This window comes from Pterocles gutturalis, unplaced genomic scaffold, assembly GCF_000699245.1.
Source record: "Pterocles gutturalis isolate BGI_N339 unplaced genomic scaffold, ASM69924v1 scaffold17644, whole genome shotgun sequence".
In the NCBI taxonomy this organism is placed as follows: Eukaryota; Metazoa; Chordata; class Aves; order Pterocliformes; family Pteroclidae; genus Pterocles; species Pterocles gutturalis.
This window is the reverse complement of record NW_010128562.1, coordinates 1-13,793: the sequence shown is the minus strand read 5'-3', so window position 1 is coordinate 13,793 and position 13,793 is coordinate 1. Positions and strand designations below refer to the sequence as shown.

General features: G+C 41.5%; 1 protein-coding gene across 1 annotated transcript; it reads right to left on the bottom strand.

Annotated features, from left to right (window-relative positions):
- Positions 1 to 6,799: 6,799 nt before the first annotated feature.
- Positions 6,800 to 10,439, bottom strand: LMO2 (LIM domain only 2 (rhombotin-like 1); the record flags this gene model as incomplete). The annotated part of the gene is made up of 2 exons (XM_010079678.1): positions 6,800 to 7,560; positions 10,224 to 10,439. Coding segments are annotated over 2 exons (436 nt in total), but the record flags the coding sequence as incomplete, so codon positions are not given.
- Positions 10,440 to 13,793: the final 3,354 nt, after the last annotated feature.

Genomic DNA, 13,793 nt, shown 5'->3' with positions numbered 1-13,793 from the left:
ACAACCGACAGCAATGCCCCTCCTGAATCTCTCTCACATGATGGTAAATCAGCCTTGACAGCTCCAAGGTCAAAAGAAGTCAAAGGAATCACCCAGAATTCAACCAATAGACTTTATCTAGTGGTTACAGTGAAAGACTTGGAGCAACCATACCTGGAGTCTAGTCCCAGCTTCCATCCTTCCGGACCCTACCAGCTGCCATGTACAGTAATCCAGGCAGGTCCCTTGGCACTGAAGGTTGCAAGTGGAATTTGAGCCTCGTGTCCTCATGCCTCTGTCCCTCGTGGGTCCTGATGAGGAGGTGAGCTGGGGAAGGAGCGCTGTGGCAATACAGCTGTGGCCAGTCTATCTGGAATTGTCAGGCGGCCCTACAGGGATCCTCTGGTCTACATCAGTCACCTAAGGCAGTTGAAAAGCCATCGCTGGTCCCTCCCTATCTTGTGTGGCACCCCTCTGATTCAAGGTGCTCTGTGACTTCAGGTTTGTCTTTTTGTATTAGCAAATCTTTTTGTCTCTGGGTCTTAACTCTGAAATGGGTCTAAAATATTTATGTGTGTTTGCGGAATTTGATGGTGAAACTGACATACCCAAATTTTATTCTTTCCCAGGGTTGCTTAGCTCAGAGTTGTTTTTTCTTTCATATCATCCTCTTTCACATAAATCAAATATAAGACATGGCTACAAACGTAAACATTAACCTGTGAAAGTATATAAAAATAAAGTTTACTTACTTTACAGGGTGTGAATAGCATAGAAAGATATGATTTACATACACAGTTGTGCGTGCTGAAATAATATTGACAGAGAAAAACACTGACAAAATTCACAGGAGACCAAGGTTGTTAATCTCAAACTTAACTTGGTCAAAACAGGCAGTAATAAAGCCTCAGGAATATTTCTAATTTCCTGTGCTTACAGAATTTTCACTGTGTGTGATTCAGGATGCAATGGCACAATTCACAGCCTCGAGGATGTGTGAAAGACCCCGTGGAAAGGGGGGACTGGAGGAATATTTCATGATCTCACAGAAAGTGGTGGGACACAGGTTGGTTTGTATGCGAGCTCAGAAGGTCTTTCTTTACCCGAGGTACATGGAGAATAATAAGGTACCCCTAGAGAAAATTTTCCTGCTCTTGAGTTTTCCTGACCTAAAAAACCATCTGTACAAACCAGATAGCAGCTCACTTTTCAGCTCTGCACATTCTTTCGTTAGGTTGTTAGCTGGGATTTTTAACTAGCTAGCCGTGGCCGCCACAGTTGGGGTTTTTTGGCTACAAACACCTGTGTGGCAGGAACAAGGCTGAGCCCAGTGCGTATTCATCAGACTATGGCAACAGTAAATGACTGGAGTGTTGAGCTGGATTTGAAGAGGTAGCACAAAGATAAAAGACTCCAGAAGCCCTTTGCAATTCCCTTAGTCATCCATTCCCACCGAAGGCTTCTCTTTTGAAGTTTCCAGGAAGCCTGGTGTGACCTTTGGTCGTCCTTTTGGTCAGAGCTCTTATCTGTCTAGTGCAGACCTGGCCTCTCTTTGCTTGTACTACTCCAAAACAGTTATTGTGGGATAAACAAACTGTATTTGCTGATGCACGTTCTCAGTTTCCTTATCAGCTGAACAACACGCTTCTCGTGCATGTTGGGTCAAACTCGCTGCTGGTCCAGCTCCAAGAATTCCAGGGCGACTGCACCACAGCTCATTCGGCACTGGCTTGCACCTACCGACTGCAAAAAATTCATATCCATGTTGTGATGGAGTGTTGTCTTATGAGCTGACTGAGAATTTCCCAGTGTTGCGAAGCATCCTTAAGTTGATGATTGCAGGTCTTAGACCTTTTTAATGAGATATCAACATGATATCTAAGCAGTTTTTTGGGTAGCTGTCAAGATGCTTTGGAATATTGTCAGGTTGAGGACTATGTGTCTTACTGTAAGAGAATTTAGGTTTTGTTGTGATTGTTTCTTCAAAATAAATGTAAATAAGTAAATCATCTGGATCTCAAAACCAGTTTGCAGCTGTTGTGAAATACATTGATAAAGTTATCTGATATAAGCTGCAAAATGCATAACTGAGAAGAAAACCCAACCCCTAATCCCAGCCCAGAATCAGGGGTCTGAAAAAGTCAGAGGGCTGGAGACTGAAGTAACCAGAATATGCCAGAGAGAGAGCAGAGGTGATCAGGAAGCATTCAGCAGAAAGTGTCTTCAACCTTTTCATTAAAAAAAGAAAAATCTCTTCCCTGAAAATCTTAAATGGGTTTCTCATGCATGATCTGGCTCTCACCCCACCAAAATTAAATATTTTAAAACTACATTTTTAATAGAGGAACAGTTTAACAGGCGCTTTTTGACCATCCCTTTACTGTTGGTGAAGAACACAGGAAAGGGAGCTTAAGGGTGCTTCAAGCATTGCTCAAGTGCTGCTACAGACAGCGAAATGGTGGCTCGCTCTCTGGATTTGAAGAATAAGCCATAGATGTCATCAAATGCATTTCTTTTTGCTGGAGTTCATGGGATTTTACCACCCATGCCCAAATGTCCCCGCAGGCTGTTAACTCCTGATTCTGCAAACACGGCTGAGCTTTATATACTGGATTGCCTGTCATGCAGGGGAGGATCTATATTGCTGTCAGGCATAGTTCACAGAAACTATCCATATAAAATGCTCTTTGAGACTGCTCGCTAACTTCAGAGTGTATTTGAGGTCCCCACTGTCAGCCAGGTCAGGCCATGCCGTACACATACCTGCTTCGTCAGCAGTTACTAAATGGTCCGTGGTTGAATGGTCATACCCAAGCCAAGAAATCTAACTTCTGCTCTCGTAGAAGTTTGGCTGAGATACTGGGTGATTTTTAAGCAAGTCCTGTTCATCTTGTGCCTCAGTTTCCCCACCGGTGGAGTGGGGCTTGTAGCTTAAAAGGGGAAAAAGTAATGCATTAATGCATTAATACTTGCAAGGCGCTTGCAAAGCATTAAACAGAACAGAGTATACTCCTGCAAAGTATGTTTATTAATTAACCATCAGAGATCTGCTGGTTTCTTAGGAACCTTTCAGAGATGTGCCTTCTCATTAGCCTGGCACAAAACAACCCACAAGAGGAGGGAACAAGTTGCTTCAAACAAGGTTCAACTTTCTGCCAGTTTAACCTTCATCTCATTGACAGACTTCTGAATCTTAACTTAATTAGAGTTCCTTAAATGTTTTCTGATACCATATCTCACTCTCTCTGTTCTGTGTCTTTTTATGGTTTCTTTTCTGTCATGGGACAGAAGAATAGATCATTTTTTTCCAGTGTCCATTAAAATTCCCTTTGCCTGCAGTGCAGTATGCTCTATAAAAGAGATGAACCTGCTGCAAGTGAAATAAGCTGATGCTGCACTGTCTTTTTAGAGCAACAACAATCTTTATAGATTATTTTTTCAAGTGTCGTGAGTCTCCTTCAAAGTCACAGGTGACTGTTATCAATTAATATATTTAATAGCCTCATTTTCAATTCACATACAGAGTCTATGCTCGCCCTGGCAGATGCTTGAAAGCTTGGCCTTTCAGAGATAAAATGTTCCCTTCTGTGTGATGGGGGTGGTAAGGGGGGCATGATTTGGGAGCAGAAAGACATGTTAAAGTGCAGCACCTGAGGCCTTCTTGTTTTCTGAATTTACAGTCTCAGGCTGGCAGTCATATAAATGAGTGATGCTCTCTGATGTTCTCTTCCAAGCAGGCTATGAAATTGGCAGGGAGTCTTGGGTTTTGTGCTGATGTGTCCAGAATTCAAATAATTTGATTCTTGGGTATAATGACAATTGGAGGCACAGTATTACCTTGAGAAAAAGAGATGGGAGAGACAGCTTCTGTATCCTGTAGTGAATTAACAACCGATTCCCATTTTCTCTCTCCGCTGAAAACTCTATTATGCGGGGTTCTTATTGCCCTTATTCAAGGGCATGGAATTAAAAAAGTGATATTGATGGTAATGCTCTCATCTTCCTACCGTGACATTGAATAATGGGGACAACGAAGGGAAATCTTGAAGGATGATATGCCTTTTAACATACTGCTGATTTTGAAAACATATAAAGGACAATGCATTTGAATACCAGCTGATGAAGTCATCTTGTGCTTTTTGCCTATGCCTTTACATCATCTTTGTTGTTTTTTTTTTTTCCGTTGTTTTTGGAACATTTTATTTTCTTAATCCAGGAGAGAGTCCTTACTGGAAAAAACAGACTTGAGATGAGGACAGAGATGAAGTGTTGGTTGTACTAATTCCAAGAGAAATCTGTTCTCTCTCCTCCTGGATCCAGAGAGCAAGAGTTAAGAATCTGGAGGTGAAAAGTCCGCTAACAGACTGGTATAATTATACAGGTAGAGCAATGCTACTGCTGAAGTGGAGGCTCTTCTTCTCGAAGTTTTAAATTATATTTTACAGAAAAAGTGATAATATCTCCATTTTACAGGCAAGCAACTGAAAAGCAAAATATTGAACTACCTTGCCAAAAATCACACAGGAAATGCTTTCTGAGGTGGGAACAAAACACTGATCTTGCTCTTGTTAGTATAAAACCACAGAGCCTCCCTGAACTATTGACACTCTTACCTAATATCAACCCAGATGTTAACGAGGCCTAAATTACGCTAAATTTTCAGTCAAAACTCTTGTGAGGTGGAATCATGGAAAGCAGCTCTTCGCATGCCTGAGCAAGGTTAAAAGTTACACTGGAAAGGGGAGCAAGTGTCAAAACTCTTACCTGTAATGATACCCCTTGATTCTGACCACGTCGATGCCACTGTTATGCTGCTGTAACTCCGTGACTGCAGTTATTTTAGAGTCAGTTATATCATCGTGCTGTAGAAGATCGGGATGCGGCTCAAAACCTCTTTGTAGCAAGTCTGAAAAGTCAAACCCGTGGTTTGCTTTGTCAAAGGGAAGCTCACGTTAACTCCCACTGCCCCTGGCACAGGCAGGGCTCTCAGCAGACGGCCACCTGCCATCCGAAACACACAGTCTTTGTTCAGAGACCCTTCAGCTGCCAGCACTGCGAGATGGAGCCGAGTCCCAGTCTCCCCAGCGTACAGCACTCCCTTTGATACCCGTTCATCTCCATCATTAGCGTGTGACTACAGAAAAATCAGCTTTATCACTGCTTGCCATCATCTGCAAAATTTTCTTGCCATGAACTAGTAGATGTTCACGAAGCCATCAGCACTCCTCTGCCCTGCTCGTACAATAGTGCTATCGAACTATATTTTTTGGGGGAAAGGAGAGGGGTGCATCCACCAAGCTGTGCAAACTGACAGGGATAATGAGGCTTCATTTTGAGCTGGCCAGAATTTTTGCAAGGAGCCAGTGAGGGTGAAAAGAGATGATAGCTGTCATTTCCTTGGGTACATAGCCAGCCCATGCTGGCAGGGCTATGTTTTAGGCTAAGAATTAAAATTATACCAGCTGCCTATGGCCTCCAGAGGTCAGCAGATCACTTGAGAAGAGCTAAATCACAGAGCCCTCAAACTAGACTTATCTCTTTTTGTCCTCTGTATAGTTTCCCAACTTCACTGGTAATAATATTTAAAGGTTTTTGTCCCCAACACTAGTTGTGACAACAAAAGCAAGAAAAGAAAAAAAACTGGTCTCAGGATATCCATTGTAAAATGCAAAATGTTGTCACTGGTCAGTAGTGCCACCTGGGTGAGAGATCCCTTAGGTGATAAATTTATTGAAAATAATCAAATAGCTATCCGTACGCTTAGGAACTACTCCTTACGTGTTAGTACTGATGGGATGAATGGACACGCCAGCTGTCTTCTGAGTAGACTGTCAGACTTGTCCAACTGTGTTATAAGCTTTATTTTTTTTGGTACTTTTGAGGTCAATGTACAGTTCTAGTGGCAGTCTTGAAAATGATAACATAGAACCAGAAAACATCCAGAGATGAGAAACTGATTATCAGAGGCTTGAAACAGCTTTCATGCAAGAAGGAACTTGGACTATTCATCTCAGAAAAAATAAATTGGAGGGAATATTGTATACGTCTTTAAAGTCAAGAATAGTGGGAAAAAAAAGGTGATCGGAAATGACCATTCATTAGCTCTCACAATATGGTGCCTAAGAAGGAAGTGACAACAGTCATTGCAGGAAAAACTCTGAACTTAATCTAAATACTAGCAAGTATTGATTGGCTCTAGTGATATTACATGGGATTCAATAATTCATAGCAAAATCAGGACAAGCTACCTTTCTAGGAGACCCTAATTTTACATTATCTCCTCTGAGATCAGGTAGGCTCTGTCTTTGTTGCAAAGTAACATCCAAATGTATTTCTCTGTGGGCCACCAGCCTCAAAACATTCTCTTAAGCACTAAGGGCCTTGGTGTCACACAACACTGTAATTTCTCCTACATCACTATCTAATTTCTCCTTAGCGTGAAGAACTCCTACAAGGCTTACTGAGACCTCAGTGTTCTCACAGTACTGCTCTGAAGGCATCAGCCGTAGACAAAGTGTAGAAACCCTGCTACAAAAAATTAAAAAAAAAAATGCAAACAAAAAAATCCAGCCCAACTCCAAAAAAAAGAAATAACACTCAGATCTTCTGTTATTTTTATTAAAGCTGCAGAGTCTTACTACACACAACAAATATTTTATCGATATAATCTAAGTTAATAAAATAGTTGAACAACTCTTTAGATTTATATCCGTATAGAAATGATCTGTGGAATATCTCATCTTGAAACAGCAGTGCTCTCAGCAGGATTTTTTTAAAGAAGAGTTTGGGACTAGAGGATGCACTGTTAATTCTCACAGAAAAAAAAAATCCATGCAAAAATAACCCCCATCCTCTTCCTACTTCCTCTCCTACCCAAGGTGTAAGGCCGTATAGAATGACCACGTAAATGGTGGCCCTTTTCTTCCAGTATTCTTCCTCATGTCTACTTTAGGAGCTCTTGTCTAAACTCAGTAACTAAAATGAGACAAAAAGAAAATTCCATTGCACAATCCTAGTCTGCAGGTGACAAAGTCATACCATCTCTTTACAGAAGTCCCTACTCGTTTTCCAGTTACGAGACTTGGTTATCGCGTTGTGTTTGTTCCCCAGCTCTCACCTACATGGCCGATGACAGTTATTGTCCATACGCCTTTGTTAACCAAAGACAGTCTATCTACTATTGCTTCCATCTCCCTTCTTCACCTATATGTAGTTTACATTCTATGCAGCACTGCCTGAAAAAGGCCGACTCTGTGGTATTTCCCCCCATTTTAGACAAATCCCATAGCTCAAGTGATGATCTCCTCACTGCAGCTATACGTAGGCATCGCCCGTGAGATGTCTTTGGAGGCATGTCTTTTCTAGATCATTCCATTTATCTTAGTCCACTCGTAGATGTCCTGTTCACATACTATGTCCGAGTTGATGAGGAGGTATCTGTCCCCAACACAGAAATGTTTCTGGCAGGCAGCACATTTGAAGCATTCAAGGTGATATACTTTGTCCTTCACCCGCATGGTCATCTCGTAAGCCCGGATTCGCTTGTCGCAGGAGGCACAGAGGCCATCTTGGCCAAAGAGCCTAGAACAACAACAGCAGAGAAGTAAGCAGAGTTCCTTTGCTGGGGAGATGGGAAAAACCAAATCAAAACAAGAACACAACATCAGTGCCTTGATCCATTAGTCACAGTATTGCCAAGTTGCATAGAGGTCACATGGAAAGCTGCCGAGCAGAACTTGAAAGTTTTCAACACCAAAAGTTGAAGGTCCAAGGTCCTCACCTATTTTCAATATAATTGATTTCTCTGATCAATGACCCTGTCCTGAATTGCTGAGCAGCTTCAGGAGGAGTAAAGGTTGCCCAGATCATAGCATAGAGGTGTGCCACTCTAATACTTCCACTTCTGTGATGGGAAGAAATTACCATTCAGTTGATAAATGGTGCCTATCTTCAGCTGTTGCTGTTGTCATTTACAGAAAGGAGTTGACACAAGCTGTGGTCTAAGACTCCCCTGTTTCTTGTAACTGCCTCCGCATTGGAGATTCTTTCCAACTAAAACATCCATGATATCACTCCCACTGGGTTTCAGAAGGATACACACTAAGACCTTCTAGATATTTATGCTAGCCCAGACAATTTTGTCATCTGGACTGCTCTTGAATCCACATTGAAAAGCCCTGCTGAGGTCATGGTGGGATTGTCTATTGAAAGGAGCCTCCAGTGAACGCACTAGATCTGTATTCCCCTCACAGCACCGGTCACCTGGAGCAGTGTGACATCCTCAGCTAGGTGTGAGTGCCAGCCTTCCATGCAGTCTGCTGGCAATAGAGTTTGTAAGTCAAATCACTAATAAATAAGCAGAAATATATACAATTATTTTTCTTATTTGTTCAAAGTATACACCTATTGAGTTTGACTTCTAAGTTTCCATACTAATTCTGGAGAGAGTTTTTTCTCTCTTACATCTGCTGTGCCTGCTTCATATCATCTTCTGAACGGGAAAAAGAATGCTCATTAAATTAAAAGAGATCTTTAAGGGCAAAAGACATCATTTCTTTCATTTACCAGGAGATGTCAGTGTTTGCTTCTGCCCAATGAAAGTAATATGAAGGTTACACAATGGTTGCAAAATTTTTCATTAATAAGAAAATATATGTTGCATTCTTAAATAAATGAAAATGCTGACTTTCACTGGAAGAAAATACATTAATTGTATTGCCATAGTTTCTGTTGCTTCCATTTTAAGATGAAAAGTATTTGGAAAGTGTAATTAACACTGTATCACTGCTGGACTGTTGCGTATGTGGAGTATTTATAAGCAGCCCCATTAGCAGACCTCAGTTCATAGTTTCTGCTTAGCAAAATTCCCATCAGGGACACCATAATTAGATACTCCACTAAGATTTTGGGTTAATTTTTATTGGCAGGTAAATTAGCCTTCAGTGAGGTAGCTGAAAAAATATCAAACACCATTATTCTGTTCCACAGACCTCCTGACACATTAGGGATCCATCAGAAGAAATGGAACACAACCAGCACAGCAAAGATCAAAACACTTCAATTGTAATCAAGAATTTAAAGACCCTTTGTTATCACTTTTTGTGAAATATCTTCATCTCAATGTAATCCTTCTACTTACAAATTTTGGAAAAACAGATAGGCAGAGAGGTGTTAAGGAAAATATCTGTAACAAGTGTATTTGTAGGATCTGATTCAGCAAAATGGGTAAATTCTTGTCTATTCAGGACCAGGCTTAAGAACACTAACAATCCACTGGATCCAATTAGCCCAATTAAACGTTCCTGTACTGGCTGTAGCTTTGCAGTAAACATACAGCACATTGCCTCTGTCTGCCTGAAGTGTCCCAGATAACTTCACCAGTCTCGCAGAAAAAGTCAGGGATCAATCGGTGTGTGAAAGGCAGCGACACCGAGCAGATACAGCAGCCCTGCTGGGTAGTGGAATCAAGCACCCCTGTAAAGCCGATATTACTGCCTCAGGAAAATCAATTTAATCTAGTTACCTTGGATACCGTGTTCTTAAATGAGAGAACTAAATGATATTTCATCAGTCGCCGATCTTGGCACCTGGATTTATATACCTTTCAGCTCCAAGGCAATGCTTGGAGAACCACAGAACTTCTCAAAACCATTTGGGGGAACTGGTTCATTGTCAGCTCAGGGGGAGCTTGCTGAAATTCATCATCTTTTCCCAGTTTCTACTTGCCAAAATTCCCTGCTGACGCTGCACAGTTCACCTGGAGCTACTGGGTTATGTGTGTGCAGGCTGATGGATGCCAACAACAAGTCCTAGGAGTTCTTACTGTATTCTTCACATTTTCAAATAATTCTCTTTTGCCCACAACCTGTAGCAATGCTTTCCTTTTCATAACATAATGCACTTTTTTTCCAACAAGACCTTTAATATTTAACCTGTAAACAACTACCAAGTGACCTAATCAACACAGATAACCTCTGGATTTACCTATAACTTACTGAAGAACTCCAGCAGTGCCATAAAGCATCTTTTCATGAACCCCAAAAATATACGAGCCTGTATTGCAAACCTGAGCCCACAAACGGCACTGCCTTACAACCGTGACTGCTGTCAGGCTTTACGTTTAAGAGTAATTCAAAATTAATTCTTTCTACATCTTTGCTCACGAGCTGTACTAATTAAATGCCCAAGCAAAGCCAAAATGATGGAAAGAAGGGGAGCGAGGGTAGGGGGAGAGGGTTGTGTACCTGAGATAGTCCCTTCGGCAGAGCTTTCTGCCCAGTTTGTAGTACAACCTTCTCCCCACTTCTCCGAGCCGGCACCCACACAGATCACAGCTGAGGCAGTCTTCATGCCAGTACTGGTCGATGGCTTTCAGGAAATAGCGGTCCCCGATGTTCTGCTGGCAACCGCCGCATGTCAGCAGTGAAGGGGGGATTTGGAGGACTTCATCCACTGGCTCCCTGAGGAAAGGAAAGAACCATTGGAGAAGGAAAATGGATTCTGAAAGACTCCATCCAAATGAGGAGAAGGAAAAACAAAAGGCAAGACTGGGCAAGTTAGAGAAGGGATTTCATCCTCATTTTTTCTCCCAGTGGAGGAAGTGATTTATCCCCTTCTGACATGAGAGGAATTAGGACTTCACTCTTCTTTTGCTTTTTTTAAAAAAAAGAGCACCTTAAAATTTAAGCAGTTAATAAGAGTATGCAAAAAATTGCTAACTACTTTTTAAATTTTTCTTCAAAGCATAATGCATAACTTGACAATCTCTGTATCACCCGTGTGTATTCATTACAGCAAAGGCATGTACAACTTTCCCAGGACATTGGTGTCTGTGTAGATACATCATTTTTCTTCTACTGGACAGAACATGAATTGCTCAGTCACGTGTCTCAAGCCATGCAGTTCTTCTAAAAGAAACACCTTTCCCATAACATTTCTTCTGTAATTAAAGATTGTACTTTTTCAAAAGGGCAATCAAAAAGCTGCCTGGATTCACCGTTCCACGGAAATGCTGGTTATGTCTGTGCAGACTGATGAATGCCAACAACCACAAAGTTCTTACTATATTCCTCACATTTTCAAATAATTCTGGTTTGTCCACAATACATGGCAATGCTTTCATTTTCATTTTAAAAATGGGTTTTTTTTCCCCAACAAGATTTTAAGGATTCACCTATAAACAACTGCAAGTGACCTAATCAACGCAGATCACCTCTGGATTTACCTGTAATTTACCGAAGAACCCCAGCAGTACCATAAAGCATCTGTGCATGAAACCCCAAAATACAGGACCCCATATTGTAAACCTGAGCTTGCAAGCTTTGCCTGCAGTGCCGCTGGAAGGAAAAGGAATTTCTGTCTCACCAAGGGCTAAAGGACTAGAAAAGGCACCTGAGGGATTTTACATGCAGCCAACTTTCCGCTGGGAAATGTAAATTTGAAGACAAAGTCTGAAGATGTCATTGCTCTGAAAAGCATGAAGTGAATAAATACAACAGAAGAGGCTGTTGCCCAACTGGTTTAAGTTTTGCTGCTGTTTCTAATAGAGACAGAATTTTACCTCATGCTACTGCAGGACTTCTTTTTTTTTTTTCCTACAGCTAAGGATATGAATCCCCTGGGATGGGTCTCTGCCAACACAGCTAAAACAATTATATGGGATCTATACATCTCTGCATGAAAAGAGGCACAAATCTTTATTGTTATATTATGCATGATATTTTTTTCCCCCTTTTTAAAAAGCTCTGAAATCTAGAATGGTTCTGGTAATACCTGAGGATAAAGCAAGAATTTTTCTTCTAAGATAGTTTTTGAAGGAATTTTCTTGGGTTTTTTTGTATAATTTTACAAGTTCTGCCAAAAAAAAAAAAAACAAAACCAAAACCCCAAAAACAAACAAACAAACAAAAAAAACAGAAAAAAAAAATTCAAAGCAAGCTGCCTGAGCTCAGTGCTGCAAGGTTTGCAGCGATCTGGTGCTTCCCTCATCCAAACCCCAGGGAAGTTAATCAGAAAATTATTGAATCAATCCTTTAAGCACTTGCTCAATTTTGAACCTGTGGCTAGCAACAAGGAGGGCATATGTTTGCACGTTTATGCTTCGCTGGATGATGACCAAGGTGCTCAATATCTGGTACAGTGGAGCCCCAAATTTTTTCATATGTTATTGGGTTCTGGCTCTAGCACAGAGTCCCTCAACAATGCATTTCTGTTGCTGTCTTGTCCTCTGTCAAGCTAGCGGGGGCAGAGAAGACCTACACTTGATAGAGAAGGATCAGGCTGCTCCCAGTTTCCAGCAGGCAACAGGAAAAAATTATATTACTACTGCTTATTTACTGGGTCAGCGGTTTTCTGGGAAAAAATTACTTTCTTCAGCAGGGAGAAATGACTGCTGGTCAAGAACTTATGTACTGAGAAACTGATCCTGCAGTTTTTATTTCAGCAAGCTGAGCTCTAAGATATTATGTGATTATATTCTGGTTTGGTTTTCACTCTTCTAAGTTTAAACTGCTGTGCCCTGCAAGTTGTGTCATAACATCCCTCTCCTACCAGCTCTCCATCCTGTGAGTTTTCACTAAAATCATGGGGAATTCTGTACATGATTAGGCCCTAGTTTTTCCAAGTTTATTCTTTTGGGCCACATACTCCCTCTCCTAACATGTGGGCTCTTCTCTGACCAGTTCTGAGACCCTCCCAATAGAAGAAAAAGCACATAATTATCCTTTATTATCCATTATGTGAAACTTCAAATGTATCCCAAAATATTTCATCTTACGGGTGATCAGGAATCACAAGCCAGGTCTCTCTGAAAGCCCTAAACTCCGGAACAGCCTGGCGGATGGTTATGCAGAACAAAACTGCTGTTTTATGCATTAGCTTTTTGATGTCCGTAGATTTCTAATCCAGAATTTAAGTCACTAGAACACAAGGTAGGTAAATAAATAAATATTACTAAAACTTTGTAGTTCAAACTCAGACATCATATACCCAGGAGCTTGGGTTATTGTTTCTTAAAAAACAGTATAAAATACGAGAAAGTGTAACATATAAAACATGAGATGTGACATGTAATGAATTGGTTTAATGCACAAAAGAAACAGTTCCCATGCGTTTACTCAGTGCTTCAAGCGATGGCATTTTTAGTATCTCACAGGAAACAAACCACAAATGACTCAAGTTTACTAAGAGCAATGTTTTGTGTTATCTGAAAATGGAGATTTTATAATGTGTTTTTTTTTTCTTCTCTCTTATCATGATTCCAGACAAGCATAACTGTGGTTATTAGCATGTACAGGGCTGAAATTACTCTCTCTCTTTACCCTGAGTCCCGTGCCTCTCGCCAGCCTGATGCCTGCACTGATGGCTGCGGAGCACAGCCTGAAATCCGGGATCAGGACATGAGAGCTGGTCCCTTCTCATTTTCTACATCCCGTCAATCAAATCTTTCTAGATGCCCTTTGCAGAACACTCTGCCCCCCCACCAAAGCAGTTTATACAAGCTCTTGAAAGTTGCATCATGAAAATGTGGAAGTTGGGCAGCCACAGAGAACAGCTCTGACCTGTCGCTATAATCGGCTACAGGGAGTCAGACAGATCAAAGATGAGGCAAAGAGGGTCTCTCCAAATTAAAAACACCTGCACATTTGGGAAGCGGGATGCTCTTCGTCCCCCTGACCTGTCCCCAGCACCCCTGGGTCCGATGAACGGGGGGCAAAAAATGCCCGGCCGGGGGGGGAAATCGCCACCTCTCTCCCCCCGGAGGCTGCTCCCGGCGGGTCTTTCCCCCAGCCTGGGGACCTCTCATCCACCTCCAC